At 35.5% G+C, this 23,207-nt stretch overlaps 2 protein-coding genes across 2 annotated transcripts in view; both read right to left on the reverse strand.

The window, feature by feature from the left end:
* LOC121640276 (sialoadhesin-like) overlaps nt 1–23,207 on the reverse strand; it is a 601,555-nt gene that overhangs the window by 567,813 nt on the left and 10,535 nt on the right. The gene's annotated exons all lie outside the window — the stretch shown is intronic.
* On the reverse strand, nt 1,456–21,842 carry LOC121640471 (CD226 antigen-like). Its single transcript, XM_041986249.1, has 5 exons — nt 20,266–21,842; nt 19,819–20,181; nt 4,883–5,245; nt 1,635–1,757; nt 1,456–1,547 (listed from the first exon to the last, which is right to left on the reverse strand). The coding sequence occupies exons 1-5, from the start codon at nt 20,417–20,419 to the stop codon at nt 1,540–1,542; spliced, it is 1,011 nt and encodes a 336-aa protein (XP_041842183.1). The 5' UTR covers nt 20,420–21,842; the 3' UTR covers nt 1,456–1,539.

The following is a 23,207-nucleotide window of genomic DNA, read 5'->3' on the forward strand; positions in this document are numbered from 1 at the left end:
AAAAGACGTTTGGTTCATGGAAGCCCCACATGATGGAGATCTGTTCAGGACACCACATTTCTTATTTTAAGTCCTTTTATTTTAAATAAGCTGAGTGAGTTTAGCTCCGCCTGACCAGGAACGTTTACTTTATCAACCAGCCTTTTTTCTGATTCCCTTTCCAGCCCAACAAATAAAGACCCCTGGAGCCCGACTGCCCACCTGCAGAGTATTTAGCATCTTTCTGTTTGGGGTGTTTCTGCAGTCACATTATACGAAACCTAAAAAACAATCCTACAGACTAATCCGAGCAAACACCGGAAGTAGAGCGTCCACCATGTCTGCGGTGGCTCATTGTGCCTGTTAGAAGTAACTGAAGAGAATCCATCATTTTCTTAACACCACTGCTTCTTTCTTAACGATGTTGAGGAACCTGGGAGGACGTGCACGGTTCTCAGTTGTTCTAACAGCAGTGGAAAACTTCAGTGGTGGAAAAAACTGAATGGACGGACTACTTCAGGAAGAATTCTCCTGTCTGAGACCTCTGGTTTTACAGAGTTTTCCTGGGTTAGCAGCAGACCGGGACGTCCTACAGAACAATAATAATATACAGGATTTTATTCCCAGCAACAACAGCACGACAGGTTTCAGTGAAACGTTGTCAGTCCAGCGCTAGATTCTGAGTTTCAAGTTTAATAAGTCGTGTTTATTATGCTAGTTATTGCTAACGGGCTAGCAGACGAGGCGCTGCCTGCTGCTGAGAGGAAATGACTAATCTGGGAGAGAACGTGAAAAGTACAAACAAAAACCATTCAGACTTCCACCTCACAGATTATTGTAAAAGCATGAAGCACGTTTTATTATTCAAACATGAAACGTGAAACGTATTCATGTTTCGTCTTTGAATGAGGAAACTGCAGATCAGAGAAGTGGGATTTACTAAACCTGAAGAAGTTGTACTTCATGCTGGGCTGAGACACGGAGAGATTCTGCTCTACACTTCGGATGAGGCCTGATGGAGCTGATCAGACATGCTGGGAACTTTATTCTCCCCGCGGTTCATATTCATTCTATTCTAGTTTCCAGAAGGCAGCTGTGAAACCGGCGTAACCCCTGGTTACCACTGTGTGCAGGCAGGTGATGCAGAGTCGCTCATAACTGTCCCACATTGCTTCTAGGTTTACAACGATAAATGGGATTTATCAGGATCACTGGTCTGCAGGGACTGACTATGATTAAACCATCTGGTTAGTACAGTAACGTATTACTGGGATGGGGAGGACTTTTTTTCTTGTTTCTATTTTCTCTCTTCTGGTTATTGTCGTAAATCTGCCAGATAAAAACCTCCATCAGTAACTGTGGGCCCTGCCTACCGTCACCAGTCCAGTCTCTAGTCTAGTCTGTGTCTGTCTCTGCAGACAGCAGCAGATACCAGGTTGCTGCTGCAAAAATGGCGGCGAAACACACAAAACGGCCGTCAGATTGGAGCTCAGAGGACCCCCCCATCCCCCACCCCACCCCCCACCTCCTTGTCTCAGCCTCTGGATCCAGGTCGGTCCTTTAAAGAGCTAAAAGTAAAAAACATCAAACATTAATCAGAATAACTTGAGGACGGATAATCTGGTTAAAGGCAGGATGAAACATGCAGGACTTACTATCAGGGTCTGGCTTGGACCTCCATCGGTAGAGACAAATACAGAGGATGAAAACAATGGAGACTAAAAAAACTTCAACCAGCGGCAACAACTTCCAAAGCTCAGAGGTTTCTGCAGGGTTCTCTGTGGAGAAAGATGAACACATATTAATGCAGCTGAAGACTAAATGGACGATGATCTACGCCTGCTCCACCCACAGCAGTGATCTACACCTTCATTCTATCTGTACATTTATCTATCTTTTTTATTTATTCTATTTTATGATCTATTTACGTATTTTATTCTACTTATGTCTCCCCTATCTTTTACTGAAGGAAAGAAGTGACAAAATGTGTAAATACATTTCATCATATGTAGGTACGTGTATGTATACGTGTATATGTAGGTACATGTATGTATACGTGTATATGTAGGTACGTGTATGTATACGTGTGTATGTAGGTACGTGTATGTATACGTGTATATGTAGGTACGTGTATGTATACGTGTGTATGTAGGTATGTGTATGTATACGTGTCTATGTAGGTACGTGTATGTATACGTGTGTATGTAGGTATGTGTATGTATACGTGTCTATGTAGGTACGTGTATGTATACGTGTATATGTAGGTACGTGTATGTATACGTGTGTATGTAGGTACGTGTATGTATATGTGTGTATGTAGGTACGTGTATGTATACGTGTATATGTATGTACATGTATGTATACGTGTATATGTAGGTACGTGTATGTATACGTGTATATGTAGGTACGTGTATGTATACGTGTGTATGTAGGTACGTGTATGTATACGTGTATATGTAGGTACGTGTATGTATACGTGTGTATGTAGGTACATGTATGTATACGTGTGTATGTAGGTATGTGTATGTATACGTGTCTATGTAGGTACGTGTATGTATACGTGTATATGTAGGTATGTGTATGTATACGTGTCTGTGTAGGTACGTGTATGTATACGTGTATATGTAGGTACGTGTATGTATACGTGTGTATGTAGGTACGTGTATGTATATGTGTGTATGTAGGTATGTGTATGTATACGTGTATATGTAGGTACGTGTATGTATATGTGTGTATGTAGGTACGTGTATGTATATGTGTGTATGTAGGTATGTGTATGTATACGTGTCTATGTAGATACGTGTATGTATACGTGTATATGTAGGTACGTGTATGTATACGTGTATATGTAGGTACGTGTATGTATACGTGTATATGTAGGTACGTGTATGTATACGTGTCTATGTAGATACGTGTATGTATACGTGTATATGTAGGTACGTGTATGTATACGTGTATATGTAGGTATGTGTATGTATACGTGTCTGTAGGTATGTGTATGTATACGTGTCTATGTAGATACGTGTATGTATACGTGTCTATGTAGATACGTGTATGTATACGTGTATATGTAGGTATGTGTATGTATACGTGTCTGTAGGTATGTGTATGTATACGTGTCTATGTAGATACGTGTATGTATACGTGTATATGTAGGTACGTGTATGTATACGTGTATATGTAGGTACGTGTATGTATACGTGTCTATGTAGATACGTGTATGTATACGTGTATATGTAGGTACGTGTATGTATACGTGTATATGTAGGTACGTGTATGTATACGTGTATATGTAGGTACGTGTATGTATACGTGTATATGTAGGTACGTGTATGTATACGTGTATATGTAGGTACGTGTATGTATACGTGTGTATGTAGGTACGTGTATGTATACGTGTCTATGTAGGTACGTGTATGTATACGTGTGTATGTAGGTACGTGTATGTATACGTGTCTATGTAGGTACATGTATGTATACGTGTGTATGTAGTTTTGTGTATGTATACGTGTCTATGTAGGTACGTGTATGTATATGTGTGTATGTAGGTACGTGTATGTATACGTGTATATGTAGGTAAATGTATGTATACGTGTGTATGTAGGTACGTGTATGTTTACGTGTCTATGTAGGTACGTGTATGTATACGTGTGTATGTAGGTACGTGTATGTATACGTGTATATGTAGGTACGTGTATGTATACGTGTGTATGTAGGTACGTGTATGTACACGTGTATATGTAGGTATGTGTATGTATACGTGTCTATGTAGGTACGTGTATGTATACGTGTATATGTAGGTACGTGTATGTATACGTGTGTATGTAGGTACGTGTATGTATATGTGTGTATGTAATTTTGTGTATGTATACGTGTCTATGTAGGTACGTGTATGTATATGTGTGTATGTAGGTAGGTGTATGTATACGTGTGTATGTAGGTACGTGTATGTACATGTGTGTATGTAGGTACGTGTATGTATACGTGTGTATGTAGGTACGTGTATGTATACGTGTCTATGTAGGTATGTGTATGTATACGTGTCTATGTAGGTACGTGTACGTATACGTGTATATGTAGGTACGTGTATGTATACGTGTGTATGTAGGTACGTGTATGTATACGTGTATATGTAGGTACGTGTATGTATACGTGTCTATGTAGGTACGTGTATGTATACGTGTCTATGTAGGTACGTGTATGTATACGTGTATATGTAGGTACGTGTATGTATACGTGTATATGTAGGTACGTGTATGTATACGTGTGTATGTAGGTACGTGTATGTATACGTGTGTATGTAGGTATGTGTATGTATACGTGTCTATGTAGGTACGTGTATGTATACGTTTCTATGTAGGTACGTGTATGTATACGTGTATATGTAGGTACGTGTATGTATACGTGTGTATGTAGGTATGTGTATGTATACGTGTCTATGTAGGTACGTGTATGTATACGTGTCTATGTAGGTACGTGTATGTATACGTGTCTATGTAGGTACGTGTATGTATACGTGTATATGTAGGTACGTGTATGTATACGTGTGTATGTAGGTATGTGTATGTATACGTGTATATGTAGGTACGTGTATGTATACGTGTGTATGTAGGTATGTGTATGTATACGTGTCTATGTAGGTACGTGTATGTATACATGTGTATTTAGGTATGTGTATGTATTCGTGTATATGTAGGTACGTCTATGTATACGTGTATATGTGTACATGAAGGTGTCTGTAATTATACATGTATATGTGTATACGTGCAGATGTGTGTATTAAAACAAAAACCTGAACTAAAATAAAAAGGAAATTATTTTCTTGGTCACTGACAGAAACACCAAAAGCTGTCGTTCTAGATGTTGATGTCACGTATGAAGAGAAGCAAAGAGGTGAAGTCACCTGGTTTAACAACTTCCAGGTAGATGATGCTGATTGGATCAGAGCTCAGATTAGCTCTCTTCCTGCGGGTTCTTCCTTTCTGGACGACTCTACATACATATGTTCCTGTATCATTAGTCGTCACCTTCTTCAGAATCAGAGACACGTCTCCATCCTTCATCTGTCCGTCCTGAAGAACCACCCGGTTCTGGAAAGATGGATGCTGGTTTTCTGGATCAAGTTGCTCGTTCCTGAACAACAGAACATATTTAGGCGAATCCAGATCAGGTCTGGTCCACTCCACAGCATCGATGTCTCCATCATGTCCAGCTCTACATGGCAGAGAGACGTCATGTCCAGGTTCAGCTGTGATGTTTGTCTGTCCTGCAGGAGAGGAAACAACACAGATCAGAGAGGTTAAAGAGATCAGAGAGGAACTCTTCACTTCCACAGCAGCATCAGACGCTGGTCTGGAGACACTTTCCAGCTTATTTTACACTTTTTCTACTATAAATCTTCTCCTGATAACTGAAGAAGTTTAGCTTAGACGACTGGTCTCAGAGGAATCATGTTTCTTACAGCCATCAGGTAAATAGCATGAAGGATGCGTTCAGGAACAACCAGGACATTATAAACTATGTGGTTTAGTTTTTATGGGTTTTCCTGTAAAGGAAATAAATAAAGATGAAACAGAGCGAGCCTTGGAGCTGCACATCTGTCAGCAGCTCAGAGAAAACGTCAACTCAGCTGGATTTTCAGCTGTAATGTTGTTTACTTTGAATCGTTGACAAAATGGCTCCTTAAATGTAGATTATAAATCTAAATACCATCATGTTTCCAGGGTCATCAACCATCTACAGATTGATGAAGTCATTTATATGTTGCAGCTGATAAAAAGTCTTTTAAAGGAGTTTGACTTACAGAAAAACAAAAGGAGGTGACGGCTGGCAGCTCAGTTACAGATAAATTATTCAAGACAGAAAATGTTTCATGTTAACAGATAAATATCTAAATATTTGCTAAAGTAAGACAGAACCAGAGTTTAACTCACACACTCATCTCCAAGAGGTTAAATCAAAGTTTTAAACCAAGTTTAAGCTAAAAAAAATAAATAAAAAATCAGCAGATCTGTTACTTTTGATCAGTTTTATCTTATTTATATTTTTTTATTTGAATAAAATTAACAGTAACTTCATCAATCTTTTTCCCATTACTTATTTATTTATTCATTCATTTAGTCCCTCCCATATAAATGAACTCCTACCATTGCAGCTAAATCTGGCTCAAAACTAAAGTAAACTTGTTGAACCAAAGACTTCAGAGCCACGAACGTTTCACCTCCAGAATAAACACTGACAACAAACAACTAACCGTCACGAAAAGAAGTCGATGTAAACATGGACACGAGGAGGAGAAGTGTAGTAATTCTTCTGGACATTGTTCCCCGGCTAAAACACGCCGCACAGTCGCTGCAGTGAACCTGAAGTATCCTCCACGTCACATCTGCTTCCTGATTCCACTGTGCTGCATTCAGGTTCCACAGCTCACCCGGAATTTCTGCTTTCAGACAAAGGAATCATAGAAAACAGGAAAACTCGTTTTGATGTAGGTGTTAAATGACGTCTTAGACGCGTGAAATGTGGGTTATATGAAAACAATTACTTCAGTGGAATTAAAACCACCTTTTTATGTATAAATCAAAAACTCTGTAAATGCAAAGAAATAAAAAAATAGTCAAATCTTAAAATTGACATTTTAACCTCAAACCTAAAACCATGCAACAGCTCTACTAAAGCTTCATTACAGAATTTTAGCAGATTTTCTCCAGATTGTGTCTCTGTTTATTTTTTATGTTTATTTTTTTATAAACCCACTGGAGACCTCAGCGACTGTCAGAGGATGAGGAACGAGGAGGGATCAGAGATGAGTGTGATCCTGCAAATGTGACCACGCTTCCATGGAGGCTAGAGGCAGACTAGGGTTACTGGGTTATCAGCAGCCATCCCAGAGCACAAACCCAAGTCCCCCCACCACAAAGACGACCCTGGACCCACCCAGAGGGCGGCAGAGGAAGGCTCCAGACAGAGCACCCCACAGTCACGGGGCACAGGCCTCAGTGGGCCAGGAGTGGCAGCCGCTGATCCCGCCAGACACCGGCCATCCAGGGGGAAAACAGTTTTAAACAATAATAAAGAATAACATTTAAGAATCAAGGAGAGGCCCATATCCAAAAGGCTAAATTTGTTCAGCAAAACACGGCAGCCAGACCATCGTTCTGCTGTCATGATGCTGGATAGGACAGGTTAAAAAAGCCATCAGACGAGGCGGACGTGAGGACCCAAACGCAGACGGACACGTCATGCAGAAACAGTTTACTACCAGACTTTACAACGATGAACACTAGAGGAACCACGACGAGTACACGACAAAGATCTGGCAGGTAATAAATGAAACTAAGGGGTATATATACAGAGGGGAAGGAACAGGGAACCGGTGATGTGAATGATCAAATAAAACAGGTTTACTAACGACCAGGAAGCAGAAAGCAAAACAGAATACACACGAGAAAAAAACTACTAGATAAAATAAGACAGAACTCAAATAGACCAGACTAAGAAAACCCAAACCAAACCCACAGATGGCACAGGTGTCTCTAATGCCCATGAACAGATAAGATACTGTCCTTGTCTTTGCTCTTAATGAGTTTAGTGAACTTTAAATAACTTTCGTTTAAATTCTTGTCATAGTTTAATAGTCTGAAAGTATCACTACTTCTATAACACAACATACTCACACCATCTGTGTTCAGGATCATTTATTTATTCATTTATTGATTTAATTTATTTAATTAAACCAATGAACAACAGAAGGGAGAGGGTAAACAGAGGAGAGCAGGGAAGAGGGAGAAAAGGAAAAAGGAGAGAGAAAAGAAACAAACCAGAACAGAAAAAGCAGACAGCTGCTACACCTGGAAAGAACCAGGAAACATCCTAAAGAAAACACGACAATCATCAGGAGCACCTGCAGGAAGAAAACAGCAACAAACGCAACCAGATACTGTCTGTGTGTAGAGGTGTGTGTAGAGGTGTGTGTAGAGGTGTGTGTAGAGGTGTGTGCAGAGGTGTGTGTAGAGGTGTGTGTAGAGGTGTGTGCAGAGGTGTGTGTAGAGGTGTGTGTAGAGGTGTGTGTAGAGGTGTGTGCAGAGGTGTGTGTAGAGGTGTGTGCAGAGGTGTGTGTAGAGGTGTGTGTAGAGGTGTGTGTCGAGGTGTGTGCAGAGGTGTGTGTAGAGGTGTGTGCAGAGGTGTGTGTAGAGGTGTGTGCAGAGGTGTGTGTAGAGGTGTGTGCAGAGGTGTGTGTAGAGGTGTGTGTAGAGGTGTGTGCAGAGGTGTGTGTAGAGGTGTGTGTAGAGGTGTGTGCAGAGGTGTGTGCAGAGGTGTGTGTAGAGGTGTGTGCAGAGGTGTGTGTAGAGGTGTGTGCAGAGGTGTGTGTAGAGGTGTGTGCAGAGGTGTGTGTCGAGGTGTGTGCAGAGGTGTGTGTAGAGGTGTGTGTCGAGGTGTGTGCAGAGGTGTGTGTAGAGGTGTGTGCAGAGGTGTGTGCAGAGGTGTGTGCAGAGGTGTGTGTAGAGGTGTGTGCAGAGGTGTGTGTAGAGGTGTGTGTAGAGGTGTGTGCAGAGGTGTGTGTAGAGGTGTGTGCAGAGGTGTGTGCAGAGGTGTGTGCAGAGGTGTGTGTAGAGGTGTGTGCAGAGGTGTGTGCAGAGGTGTGTGTAGAGGTGTGTGCAGAGGTGTGTGTAGAGGTGTGTGCAGAGGTGTGTGAAGAGGTGTGTGTAGAGGTGTCTGCAGAGGTGTGTGTAGAGGTGTGTGCAGAGGTGTGTGTGTAGAGGTGTGTGTAGAGGTGTGTGTAGAGGTGTGTGTAGATGTCTGTGTAGAGGTGTGTGTAGAGGTGTGTGCAGAGGTGTGTGTAGAGGTGTGTGTAGAGGTGTCTGCAGAGGTGTGTGTAGAGGTGTGTGCAGAGGTGTGTGTAGATGTGTGTGTAGAGGTGTGTGCAGAGGTGTGTGTAGAGGTGTGTGTAGAGGTGTGTGCAGAGGTGTGTGTAGATGTCTGTGTAGAGGTGTGTGTAGAGGTGTGTGTAGAGGTGTGTGCAGAGGTGTGTGCAGAGGTGTGTGTAGAGGTGTGTAAAGAGGTGTGTGTAGAGGTGTCTGCAGAGGTGTGTGTAGATGTGTGTGTAGAGGTGTGTGTAGATGTGTGTGTAGAGGTGTGTGTAGAGGTGTGTGTAGAGGTGTGTGTAGAGGTGTGTGTAGAGGTGTGTGTAGATGTGTGTGTAGAGGTGTGTGTAGATGTGTGTGTAGAGGTGTGTAAAGAGGTGTGTGTAGAGGTGTGTGTAGAGGTGTGTGTAGAGGTGTGTAAAGAGGTGTGTGTAGAGGTGTCTGTAGAGGTGTGTGTAGAGGTGTGTGCAGAGGTGTGTGTAGATGTGTGTGTAGAGGTGTGTGTAGAGGTGTGTGTAGATGTGTGTGTAGAGGTGTGTGTAGAGGTGTGTGTAGAGGTGTGTAAAGAGGTGTGTGTAGAGGTGTGTGTAGAGGTGTGTGTAGATGTGTGTGTAGAGGTGTGTGTAGAGGTGTGTGTAGATGTGTGTGCAGAGGTGTGTGTAGAGGTGTGTGTAGAGATGTGTGTAGAGGTGTGTGTAGAGGTGTGTGTAGATGTGTGTGCAGAGGTGTGTGTAGAAGTGTGTGTAGATGTGTGTGTAGAGGTGTGTGTAGAGGTGTGTGTAGAGGTGTGTGTAGATGTGTGTGTAGATGTGTGTGTAGAGGTGTGTGTAGAGGTGTGTGTAGATGTGTGTGCAGAGGTGTGTGTAGAAGTGTGTGTAGATGTGTACTAAACATTAGGGATGAGTTTGTGTTGAGTGATCATGAAAATGCAACTTCACCCCTCCAAGGATCAGAGACAGACCGAGTCCAGAGCTGAGATCAGAAACCCTACACACACATTCACAGGGTCCCCTGGCAGTTCAGAATAGAATAGAATAGAATAGAATAGAATAGAATAGAATAGAATAGAATACTCTCCGAGGTGCAGTACCACGGACACCCGCAAAGAGGCTGTTCCTGTACATCCTCTAGGTTCCTGTAGTCGTCACCTTCTTCAGAATCAGAGACATGTAGAAGGAATTGATGACGTCAAGACACTACTCACTGCTAATAGATAGATCGGCACCCTATTAAAGTCATGTCCCCATTCGCACACTGGACTTTTTCTTAAGCTAAATAATATCTTAACCGGTGGATCTGATATGTGTTGGTCGGGGGGAAAGGGTGGGGGGGGGGGGGGGGGGCTATGAATATCATGAATATTATTCTGTGCAAACTTAATGTTCTTTGTTACTCTTCGCCTAAACTGTTAATAAAAATTGAGTTACAAAAAAGAATCAGAGACATGTCTTCATCCTTCATCGGTCTGTCCTGGAGCTCCACCCACTTCTGGAAAGATGGATGCTGGTTTTCTGTTTTAAGGCCTCCACCTCTGTACAAAAAACATATTCTGGATCCAAGTCTTGTCAGCTTTGAGTCGTTTCCAATGTTACAAACAAAAACTGATTACAGATTTTTAAGAAATATTACATATAATATGAACTTTGCAAGAAGAGCTGATTTGTATCGTAAACATTAAAAAGTCTTTTATTTCTCAGAGGAAATAAAGGATTTAAGTATGACTTGTTGCAGAATAAACACAGAAAGACCAAAGATTAAATCAACATAGGTTTTGTAGTCTGATTCTGCTTTAGGAACAGAGGGTCTCCCACCAAACCCTCAATCCCCACTAAACCAGTAACATGTTAAACCATATCCACACACTGGCTGGCTGTAGTTGGCTCTGTTGTAAACAAACTACTTTTTTTTTTTAAACCTAAAAGGGAAAGAAGACAGAAGAAAGGAGACAAAAAGATCACAGACAGAAGGAAACGACCCTTCAATCCACACCATCACCAGACAACAAACTGTTAAACCTGTACATGAACACACCAGAACATTTCCTACAGCTTTTACAAAAGCAGAAACATACACACACAAAAACCAAAAACACAAAACAAAACAAACAAACAAACAAACAAACAAAAATAAATAAATAAATAAATAAAAAACAGAGCTGCTAGTCATTAAGAGTTTTTAAATAACAATCAATTTAAAAAGAAATGTCATGAAAGTAGCACAACAGTGACCAGATACTAACTCACAGTAAAAAAAAGAAGAATTATCTCTTAGTGTAAAACTCACTGGACAACTCAGTGACTGTGTCAGCATGCAGAGGATGAGGAAGAGGAGTGATCAGTGATGAAGAGTGGTGAGTGAGATCATGCAAATGTGACCACGCCTTTACGGAGGTCAGAGGCAGACCAGGGCAGCCCATAGACCCGGGCCCTTAGCAGCAGACCCGGAGCACCAACCCAAGCCACCCCACCACGAAGACGACTCCAGGCCCACCTGAAGGGCGGCAGAGGAGAGCCCCAGCAAGAGCCCCCCACGGTCCTGGGTCACAGGTCCCAGTGGGCAGAGATCAGCAGCTGCCGGCCCCGCCAGGGACCGTCCCACCCAGGGCAGCCCAAGTGAAGGGCCCAGGGCCCCAGGAGCCCAGAGGCGGCCACCCCACCCCCCAAAGGCAGAGGGCCTGCAACATGCCTAGGAGGACCAGGCCCCCCCAGACCAGAGGACAGTGAGCCCCAAGCGTCATAATAATGACTTTTTATCCCATAATTATGTGTTTGCATCTATTAATTCTAACTTTAAATTATGTGTTTGCATCTATTAATTCTAACTTTAAATTATGTGTTTGCATCTATTAATTCTAACTTTAAATTATGTGTTTGCATCTATTAATTCTAACTTTAAATTATGTGTTTACCTCTATTAATTCTAACTTTAAATTATTTGTTTACATCTATTAATTCTAACTTTAAATTATGTGTTTACCTCTATTAATTCTAACTTTAAATTATTTGTTTACATCTATTAATTCTAACTTTAAATTATGTGTTTTGCATCTGTTATTTCTAACTTTAAATTATGTGTTTGCATCTATTAATTCTAACTTTAAATTACATGTTTATATCTATTAATTCTAACTTTAAATTATGTGTTTGCATCTATTGATTCTAACTTTAAATTATGTGTTTACATCTATTAATTCTAACTTTAAATTATGTGTTTACATCTATTAATTCTAACTTTAAATTATGTGTTTACATCTATTAATTCTAACTTTAAATTATGTGTTTTGCATCTGTTATTTCTAACTTTAAATTATGTGTTTGCATCTATTAATTCTAACTTTAAATTATGTGTTTGCATCTATTAATTCTAACTTTAAATTACATGTTTATATCTATTAATTCTAACTTTAAATTATGTGTTTGCATCTATTGATTCTAACTTTAAATTATGTGTTTGCATCTATTAATTCTAACTTTAAATTATGTGTTTACATCTATTAATTCTAACTTTAAATTATGTGTTTTGCATCTGTTATTTCTAACTTTAAATTATGTGTTTGCATCTATTAATTCTAACTTTAAATTATGTGTTTACATCTATTAATTCTAACTTTAAATTATGTGTTTTGCATCTGTTATTTCTAACTTTAAATTATGTGTTTGCATCTGTTATTTCTAACTTTAAATTCTGTGTTTGCATCTATTAATTCTAACTTTAAATTACATGTTTATATCTATTAATTCTAACTTTAAATTATGTGTTTGCATCTATTAATTCTAACTTTAAATTCTGTGTTTGCATCTATTAATTCTAACTTTAAATTATGTGTTTACATCTATTAATTCTAACTTTAAATTATGTGTTTACATCTATTAATTCTAACTTTAAATTATGTGTTTACATCTATTAATTCTAACTTTAAATTATGTGTTTGCATCTATTAATTCTAACTTTAAATTATGTGTTTACATCTATTAATTCTAACTTTAAATTATGTGTTTACATCTATTAATTCTAACTTTAAATTATGTGTTTTGCATCTATTAATTCTAACTTTAAAATATGTGTTTGCATCTATTAATTCTAACTTTAAATTACATGTTTATATCTATTAATTCTAACTTTAAATTATGTGTTTGCATCTATTGATTCTAACTTTAAATTATGTGTTTACATCTATTAATTCTAACTTTAAATTATGTGTTTACATCTATTAATTCTAACTTTAAATGATGTGTTTACATCTATTAATTCTAACTTTAAATTATGTGTTTACATCTATTAATTCTAACTTTAAATTATGTGTTTGCATCTATTAATTCTAACTTTAAATTATGTGTTTACATCTATTAATTCTAACTTTAAATTATGTGTTTTGCATCTGTTATTTCTAACTTTAAATTATGTGTTTACATCTATTAATTCTAACTTTAAATTATGTGTTTTGCATCTGTTATTTCTAACTTTAAATTATGTGTTTGCATCTATTAATTCTAACTTTAAATTATGTGTTTGCATCTATTAATTCTAACTTTAAATTATGTGTTTACATCTATTAATTCTAACTTTAAATTATGTGTTTACCTCTATTAATTCTAACTTTAAATTATTTGTTTACATCTATTAATTCTAACTTTAAATTATGTGTTTACCTCTATTAATTCTAACTTTAAATTATTTGTTTACATCTATTAATTCTAACTTTAAATTGTGTGTTTGCATCTATTAATTCTAACTTTAAATTATGTGTTTGCATCTATTAATTCTAACTTTAAATTATGTGTTTGCATCTATTAATTCTAACTTTAAATTATGTGTTTATATCTATTAATTCTAACTTTAAATTATGTGTTTACATCTATTAATTCTAACTTTAAATTATGTGTTTACATCTATTAATTCTAACTTTAAATTATGTGTTTACATCTATTAATTCTAACTTTAAATTATGTGTTTGCATCTATTAATTCTAACTTTAAATTATGTGTTTTGCATCTATTAATTCTAACTTTAAATTATGTGTTTGCATCTATTAATTCTAACTTTAAATTATGTGTTTTGCATCTGTTATTTCTAACTTTAAATTATGTGTTTGCATCTATTAATTCTAACTTTAAATTATGTGTTTTGCATCTATTAATTCTAACTTTAAATTATGTGTTTGCATCTATTAATTCTAACTTTAAATTATGTGTTTATATCTATTAATTCTAACTTAAATTATGTGTTTACATCTATTAATTCTAACTTTAAATTATGTGTTTACATCTATTAATTCTAACTTTAAATTATGTGTTTGCATCTATTAATTCTAACTTTAAATTATGTGTTTGCATCTATTAATTCTAACTTTAAATTATGTGTTTGCATCTATTAATTCTAACTTTAAATTATGTGTTTTGCATCTATTAATTCTAACTTTAAATTATGTGTTTGCATCTATTAATTCTAACTTTAAATTATGTGTTTATATCTATTAATTCTAACTTTAAATTATGTGTTTACATCTATTAATTCTAACTTAATTCAAATTATTGTTGTTTACATCTATTAATTCTAACTTTAAATTATGTGTTTACATCTATTAATTCTAACTTTAAATTATGTGTTTATCATCTATTAATTCTAACTTTAAATTATGTGTTTGCATCTATTAATTCTAACTTTAAATTATGTGTTTTGCATCTATTAATTCTAACTTTAAATTATGTGTTTGCATCTATTAATTCTAACTTTAAATTATGTGTTTACATCTATTAATTCTAACTTTAAATTATGTGTTTGCATCTATTAATTCTAACTTTAAATTATGTGTTTGCATCTATTAGTTCTAACTTTAAATTATGTGTTTGCATCTATTAATTCTAACTTTAAATTATGTGTTTGCATCTATTAATTCTAACTTTAAATTATGTGTTTGCATCTATTAATTCTAACTTTAAATTATGTGTTTTGCATCTATTAATTCTAACTTTAAATTATGTGTTTGCATCTATTAATTCTAACTTTAAATTATGTGTTTTGCATCTATTAATTCTAACTTTAAATTATGTGTTTACATCTATTAATTCTAACTTTAAATTATGTGTTTGCATCTATTAATTCTAACTTTAAATTATGTGTTTGCATCTATTAATTCTAACTTTAAATTATGTGTTTACATCTATTAATTCTAACTTTAAATTATGTGTTTGCATCTATTAATTCTAACATTAAATTATGTGTTTTGCATCTATTAATTCTAACTTTAAATTATGTGTTTGCATCTATTAATTCTAACTTTAAATTATGTGTTTGCATCTATTAATTCTAACTTTAAATTATGTGTTTGCATCTATTAATTCTAACTTTAAATTATGTGTTTTGCATCTATTAATTCTAACTTTAAATTATGTGTTTGCATCTATTAATTCTAACTTTAAATTATGTGTTTGCATCTATTAATTCTAACTTTAAATTATGTGTTTGCATCTATTAATTCTAACTTTAAATTATGTGTTTGCATCTATTAATTCTAACTTTAAATTATGTGTTTGCATCTATTAATTCTAACTTTAAATTATGTGTTTGCATCTATTAATTCTAACTTTAAATTATGTGTTTGCATCTATTAATTCTAACTTTAAATTATGTGTTTGCATCTATTAATTCTAACTTTAAATTATGTGTTTGCATCTATTAATTCTAACTTTAAATTATGTGTTTGCCATCTATTAATTCTAACTTTAAATTATGTGTTTGCATCTATTAATTCTAACTTTAAATTATGTGTTTGCATCTATTAATTCTAACTTTAAATTATGTGTTTGCATCTATTAATTCTAACGTTTAAATTATGTTGTTTGCATCTATTAATTCTAACTTTAAATTATGTGTTTGCATCTATTAATTCTAACTTTAAATTATGTGTTTGCATCTATTAATTCTAACTTTAAAATTATGTGTTTGCATCTATTAATTCTAACTTTAAATTATGTGTTTGCATCTATTTAATTCTAACTTAATTATGTGTTTGCATCTATTAATTCTAACTTTAAAATTATGTGTTTGCATCTATTAATTCTAACTTTAATTATGTGTTTACATTCTATTAATTCTAACTTTAAATTATGTGTTTAGCATCTATTAAGTCTAACTTTAAATTAGTGTGTTTAGCATCTATTAATTCTAACTTTAAATTGTGTTGTGGCATCTATTAATTCTAACTTTAAATTTAGTTGTTTTGCAATCTATATAATGCTAACTTTAAATTATGTGTTTGCATCTATTAATTCTAACTTTAAATTATGTGTTTATATCTATTAATTCTAACTTTAAATTATGTGTTTACATCTATTAATTCTAACTTTAAATTATGTGTTTACATCTATTAATTCTAACTTTAAATTATGTGTTTACATCTATTAATTCTAACTTTAAATTATGTGTTTATATCTATTAATTCTAACTTTAAATTATGTGTTTGCATCTATTAATTCTAACTTTAAATTATGTGTTTGCATCTATTAATTCTAACTTTAAATTATGTGTTTGCATCTATTAATTCTAACTTTAAATTATGTGTTAACATCTATTAATTCTAACTTTAAATTATGTGTTTTCATCTATTAATTCTAACTTTAAATTATGTGTTTTGCATCTATTAATTCTAACTTTAAATTATGTGTTTATATCTATTAATTCTAACTTTAAATTATGTGTTTACATCTATTAATTCTAACTTTAAATTATGTGTTTGCATCAATTATCTCTACTTTAAATTATGTGTTTTTGCCATCTATTAATTCTAAATTTAACACTTTACATGTTTACATCTATTAATTCTAACTTTAAATTATGTGTTTGCATCTATTAATTCTAACTTTAAATTTATGTGTTTTGCATCTATTTAATTCTAACTTTAAATTATGGGTTTGCATCTATTAATTACTCACTTTAAAATTATGTGTTTAGCGATCTATTAATTCTAACTTTAAATTATGTGTTTGCATCTAATAATTCTAACTTTAAATCTATGTGTTTGACATCTATTAATTCTATACTTTAAATTATGTGTTGCATCTATTAATTCTACACTTTAACTTATGATGCTTTTGCATCTATTAATTCTAACTTTAAATTATAGTGTTTGCATCTATTAATTCTAACTTTAAATTATGTGTTTGCATCTAATAATTCTAACTTTAAATTATGTGTTTGCATCTATTTAATTCTAACTTTAAATTATGTGGTTTGCATCTATTATTTCTAACTTTAAACTTATGTGTTTTGCATCTATTAATTCTAACTTTAAATTATGTGTTTGCATCTATTAATTCTAACTTTAAATTATGTGTTGCATCTATTAATTCTAACTTTAAAATTATGTGTTTGCATCTATTAATTCTAACTTTAAATTATGTGTTTTGCATCTATTAATTCTAAACTTTAAATTATGATGTTTGCATCTATTAATTCTAACTTTAAATTATGTGTTTTGCATCTATTAATTCTAACTTTAAATTATGTGTTTGCATCTATTATTCTAACTTTAAATTATGTGTTTTGCATCTATTAATTCTAACTTTAAATTATAGTGTTTGCATCTATAATTCTAACTTTAAATTATGTGTTTTCATCTATTAATTCTACCTTTAAATTATGTGTTTGCATCTATTAATTCTAACTTTAAATTATGTGTTTGCATCTATTAATTCTAACTTTAAATTATGTGTTTGCATCTATTAATTCTAACTTTAAATTATGTGTTTGCATCTATTAATTCTAACTTAAATTATGTGTTTGCATCTATTAATTCTAACTTTAAATTATGTGTTTGCATCTATTAATTCTAACTTTAAATTATGTGTTTGCATCTATTAATTCTAACTTTAAATTATGTGTTTGCATCTATTAATTCTAACTTTAAATTATGTGTTTGCATCTATTAATTCTAACTTTAAATTATGTGTTTTGCATCTATTAATTCTAACTTTAAATTATGTGTTTACCTCTATTAATTCTAACTTTAAATGTGTTTACATCTATTAATTCTAACTTTAAATTATGTGTTTACATCTATTAATTCTAACTTTAAATGTGTTTACATCTATTAATTCTAACTTTAAACCTCATCTTTATGAGAAACTTTGTCAACATGTTTAAGTGAGAAGTGGTGGGATTAGCCTTCCACTGTGAGGGGAACTACGGCCTCAGGTTGGGCAACTACATGTGTCCTGTCTTCTTCTGTGGTGCTTTTATAGGCCCTTTTCTGCTCGACCTTGCAGACAAGCATTTCCTCTTTAGATCCTCCTCCATCATTTATTTAGGTTGGTTTAACCCGATCCTCAGTTTGTTTCTACTGATTCCAGATCAGATCACCACATTATAAACACTCTCTGTTTAACACTACATGTACAAACTGGGAAACTTTATTAACAAATACAAGTTACACACTGAACACATGAGGATCAACACAAACTAGAAGGCGAAAACATAAAAAATGAAACATAACACTGAAATTAACAAGCTTCCCTGAAGTAAACACATCCGTAATAAACCTTTGATTGACCAATCAGAAGGCTTGACACAACAATCCACATTATTCTGCAACACACCTGAACAATTCATCCACTTTCTGATGGATTACAGATCATTGATCGTCTGTAATCACGTTTTCATTTGTCAGTGGGGAAATATTCATGTAACAACCTCACCATGATCAGAAAGACTGTTTTCAGTGAGGATACAGTCAAATATCTACAGTGTCAAATGCTACAGTGCTGGTTATCAGCATGTTAGGTTAGCTAGATGTTCTGGATCTGTGCTACTACGTCTGTCCTGCACGTAATACATCTAGAAACAAAATGTTTTAGTTCATTTAATGTGTTTGTGAAATAAGTTAGCAAGAAGTCAAACAGCATCATGAACATGTGAAAATCCATTTTTGTGAAATATTTTCTGAAATGATAATTACTTCAGAGCGTAGCTTTTCACCAGCGTGCTGCTTTCTTGTCATACTGGTAGATCGTCCTGTTCTCTCTCAGTTCTCTGGTCTCACGTTAAGACGCTTTATGTTCAGGCTCAGAACTATTCTCGAATTTACTTTTGTTTAATCTGGAAGAAAAGTAGTGATAACTGACATTTAAGCTGGATTCCACCAGATTTAACTGGTTTCCCTTTAGAGACAGAAGCAGGAATTGCTGTCATTTTATCCAGTTATGTTACGGAGCTTAGGGCCCACCAGGCGACACAGAGAAAGGCTGAGCTGTCAGACGATTATTGGACCATAGTTTTAGTGGAATTGTCATTGACAGCAGCTCAGAGTCGCATTTCTGCCCACCAGCACTGAGCTGCTCGTACCAGAGGAGTTTAGAGAGGAAGCAGGACCATGTTTGAGGGGAAAACAAGGAAGCTGCTCTGAAATAAAAATCCTACACTCTTGATTAAAAATAGTAAAATACTCTAGAAACTGAAAAGCAGGACTTTCAGAGATCTGATGTTCAGATTATTTGTTCTGGAGGAAGCTGCTTGGATTTCTGTCTTCTATAAAATAAAAAAACACCAACAACAGCAACAAATATGACAGGAACTATCAGACCATTAGTCTGTACAGAAGATCCATCCTTGTCTCCTCCATCGTTGTGTCCTCCATCCTTGTCTCCTCCATCGTTGTCTCCTCCATCCTTGTCTCCTCCATCGTTGTCTCCTCCATCCTTGTCTCCTCCATCCTGGTTCCTTCTATCCTGTGTTGTACCTGCAGGTGAGAAGCAGGTGTGAGTATCAGTATCAGGGAGGTGATGAATCATTTCCTCTTCAAACTGCTGTCACACATCATCTCCTGCACTCTGATCACTGCACTCAGACCAGCTGCTTTCTACAGAGTCTCATCAACAACATCTTTAGAAAACACAAACATCTGATCTGAGATGTTTCACTCTCACATCAACAACCAGGAAGCTGCTTCACCTCTGATCCACACACACAGAGACACACTCACCTGGAGGAGAAACTTCCAGATGGATGATGGAGATGATGGGATAAGACTTCAAGATGGCTCTATGCCTTCGGTTTGTTCCTCTCTGGAAGACTCTACATTCATATGTTCCTGTATCATTAGTCGTCACCTTCTTCAGAATCAGAGACACGTCTCCATCCTTCATCTGTCTGTCCTGAAGATCCACCCGGTTCTGGAAAAATGGATGCTGGAAGACTGGATCGGGATGACTGTCTCTGTTAAGATAAACATATTCTGACCCCAGATCAGGTCTGGTCCACTCCACAGCATCGATGCCTCCATCATGTCCAGCTCTACATGGCAGAGAGACGTCATGTCCAGGTTCAGCTGTGATGTTTCTCTGTTCTGCAGGAGAGGAAACAAAAATAGCAAAACTTAATAAAAGTGTCATTGAAATTGAACATTTTTTTATTTTTTTATTCCACTTACTGAGATGGATGGCACACCATTTCTGGACTATCTTGTCTATCTCTACAGGAGAATAGACAATGAGATTGGCTATCTTTTCTATTTGTCCCAGGCTCTTATTGTGCTTTAGAGTTTCCTCTACATTGAAGACTGACATGTCCTGCAATGCTTCCATGTCGTCCGTCAGTCTCACCCTCAACTCATTAGTGAGGGAGATGGTGAAAGCTACACACCGCTTTCATACATTGCTCTTCTCCTCAGGTGCAAGGTGGAGCTCAGCTGCCTTTGACTCAAAAAGGTAACCACGGTACGGTTTGGGACTGATGTGTCCATTAACTGGCTCTTTGAGCACCTCGGTATTTGCTGTTGGATTCAGCACCCTGCTTCTTACAGACTTTATCAGGCTAACCAAGCTGTGAAGAAGTTTAAGAGGATCTACCTGCTCATCCTCAAAAGCCTTGATGGCCAACTGTACCTCACCAAGCACTGACTTCATAAAAGTCAGATACAAGATGTTTTGAGGATCACTGTACATGGAGTATAAAACTTCAGCCATGTAACAGTGTTCACTGGACTTGGTGATTGTGAAACACAGTTTAAGCTCCTCCCACTGGTCTAAATGAAACTGCTGGTTGAAAAGAGAGCCAACGCGTGGCACACACCTTGGTTATCTGTAAGGGTTTCTCCCACAGTTGATGGTCTCATATGGCTTTGTAGACCTTTCTGAGCTTTGGAGACACTGGAAACCAGTTATAAGTCTCCCGTACCAAGTAGCCCAAACTACAGGGGATGGTGTCATTGGAAACACGACTTTACTTCCGTCTTACACGCTCGTGAACAGAAACGTTTGTGACAAGCACATAAGCAACAAAAGTTATGTAAACGCTTAAGAATGTTGAAACAAATATTTCTCTTTGTTGTTCTTAAACTCCATCTTTAGTTCTAATGAAGGTAGAAATGTGTACTGGTCTGACTAGTTTGACATGGGTGCAGCAGGGCTGACTCACTAGCTCTGGACCTCAGGGTGCACATCAGAAAACAAAGGTCTTAAAACCAAGTTCTTTTTTCATTGTTTAATGGTAAAAATAAAAATTACACAAAAAACAAATAAAATCTAGACTTTTCTATCAAACCAACTGACATGCAGCGTAGGTTAAAGACTCCATTTCACCAAGTTCAGAGACTTCTGATCTACTTTTCATGTGATCAAAATCAGCCAATCAAATATCAGTAATGTACGTGTCACCAGTCACTGGTCAACATTTCTTATTTCTACTGCGACACAGAACTATGTCGCCATAGAAAAATAAATCAATCACATTACAAAACTGAGATAACTGAAAATGAAGTAATAAATAGTAATTTAGAAAAAATGGCACCAACAGACACAAAGACTGGATCATCGTCTCTGATCCGTGGAATGAAAAATAATCAAATTCAATCTAAACAAAATCATTTCGTGACGCTGATGTTAAAGTCGGAAAATATGTGATGAATGTCAAGCTTGTAAAGCCTTTTAATTCTTTTCCGTCTTCACACAACCGAACAAACACTAACAAACTTAACTAGCTCATGCTAACCAGCTAATGTTAACAGGTGAATATTACCTGATTTTAGAAACTCAGCACCAGAGGCCATAACCGTGAAGAGTAGGATGATAATCATTTTCTCTGTTGTTATAACTGCATATTAAGAAGGAAAAATTGAAGGTTTTTTCTGACACGACGCTTCAACAAAGGAGAAAACACAAACGGAAGCTGGCTGTATTTCCGGTTTGTGTGCTTGTTACATTTTTGTGGCTAGTATGTAAGCAACATAAATTATGTAAACACTCAAAGATGCTGAAACAAGAATCCCAACCTTCACACTCTTTAGTTTTCTCCTTCTGATTTAATAGGTAGAAATTCTGGTTTTACTATTTTGATATAAGTAGTGAAACAACTATTTCATCATTGTCACAGCGTCAGCACACAGAAAAGCAAATATGAGATTCAGTCTAAATAAAATCTCATGTAACACCAATATAATCTACTTTTTGGCCAACAACTTCTACATGAAGGCCTTTCCCGAAACAAGAATATTCTCATCCTGAAATCATCAATTTATCTTTAAAAACTGACGTTTTGTCAGAGAACAGAATTTAAAGATATTTTTTATTTAAAAATGTTTTTCTAACAAGCTGTATTTTAGTTTGTAGAGCCCTTTGAGCTGCATGTGTTGTTGTAAATACACCGTATTAATAAAAGTTTTCTAAACCTTAATACTAATAATTAATAAGATATGAGCTGATCAGCATGATATAAAACTCCTCCACTTCTTTCTGTAAGCAGAATAAATGATAATAAAAGTAATAAAAAGACTTAGCTTTGCTTCAGAGGTGCAGAGAACAGCCATGACTCCATAACTTGCTGGTGTCTGCTCCAGACTGACTGGTCTCCACCTTAGATTACATCCATCACCAGTTTCTTTGCTCATATTTTCAGCTGAACAAGCCAAACCTGAAACTCAGCGTGGATGTGTTGTTTTCACTAGTCCAGGTCAAATCTATCATTTCTAGTTGTAATGAGTAATCTGTCGTCTGCTCTGCTTAGATCACTGCGCTGTGTGTGAAATCCATCCTTTCCTTTATCTAACAGCACTGATCATTATTAGTAACTCAAAAATACTCCGTCCCCTCCACTGCTCTACTGAACCCAATAAACCTGTAGATAAACATGAGAAAGTATTCATATTAGTACATATAACATTATAAAATAACAGAGTTTTTATCTATTTAACCTGTTTTTCTAGGAGACCTTCAGGTCAGCACATATAAAACAGGTTAATAAAACTAGAAGAGAAGCAGAACACTGCATGTTGGAACAACCTCCACCTTCAGCTTCAGTCTCCACAGAAAGTTGGACTGAACCTTGTTCATTAAACAGTCTGCGACATATTAGTTCTGTTGGACTTTAGGGGAGCTG

Source organism: Melanotaenia boesemani, chromosome 5 (assembly GCF_017639745.1).
Source record: "Melanotaenia boesemani isolate fMelBoe1 chromosome 5, fMelBoe1.pri, whole genome shotgun sequence".
Classification (NCBI taxonomy): Eukaryota; Metazoa; Chordata; class Actinopteri; order Atheriniformes; family Melanotaeniidae; genus Melanotaenia; species Melanotaenia boesemani.

Excerpts from the sequence above, each read along its gene's own strand:
- LOC121640471 (XM_041986249.1), bottom strand. The coding sequence starts at position 20,419 with ATGGAAGCATTGCAGGACATGTCAGTCTTCAATGTAGAGGAAACTCTA. Across the intron at positions 5,246-19,818 it reads TCTGGAAGTTTCTCCTCCAG|GACAGACAAACATCACAGCT; the intron begins GTGAGTGTGTCT and ends CCTCTCCTGCAG. Across the intron at positions 1,758-4,882 it reads CCTGGAAGTTGTTAAACCAG|AGAACCCTGCAGAAACCTCT; the intron begins GTGACTTCACCT and ends CTTTCTCCACAG.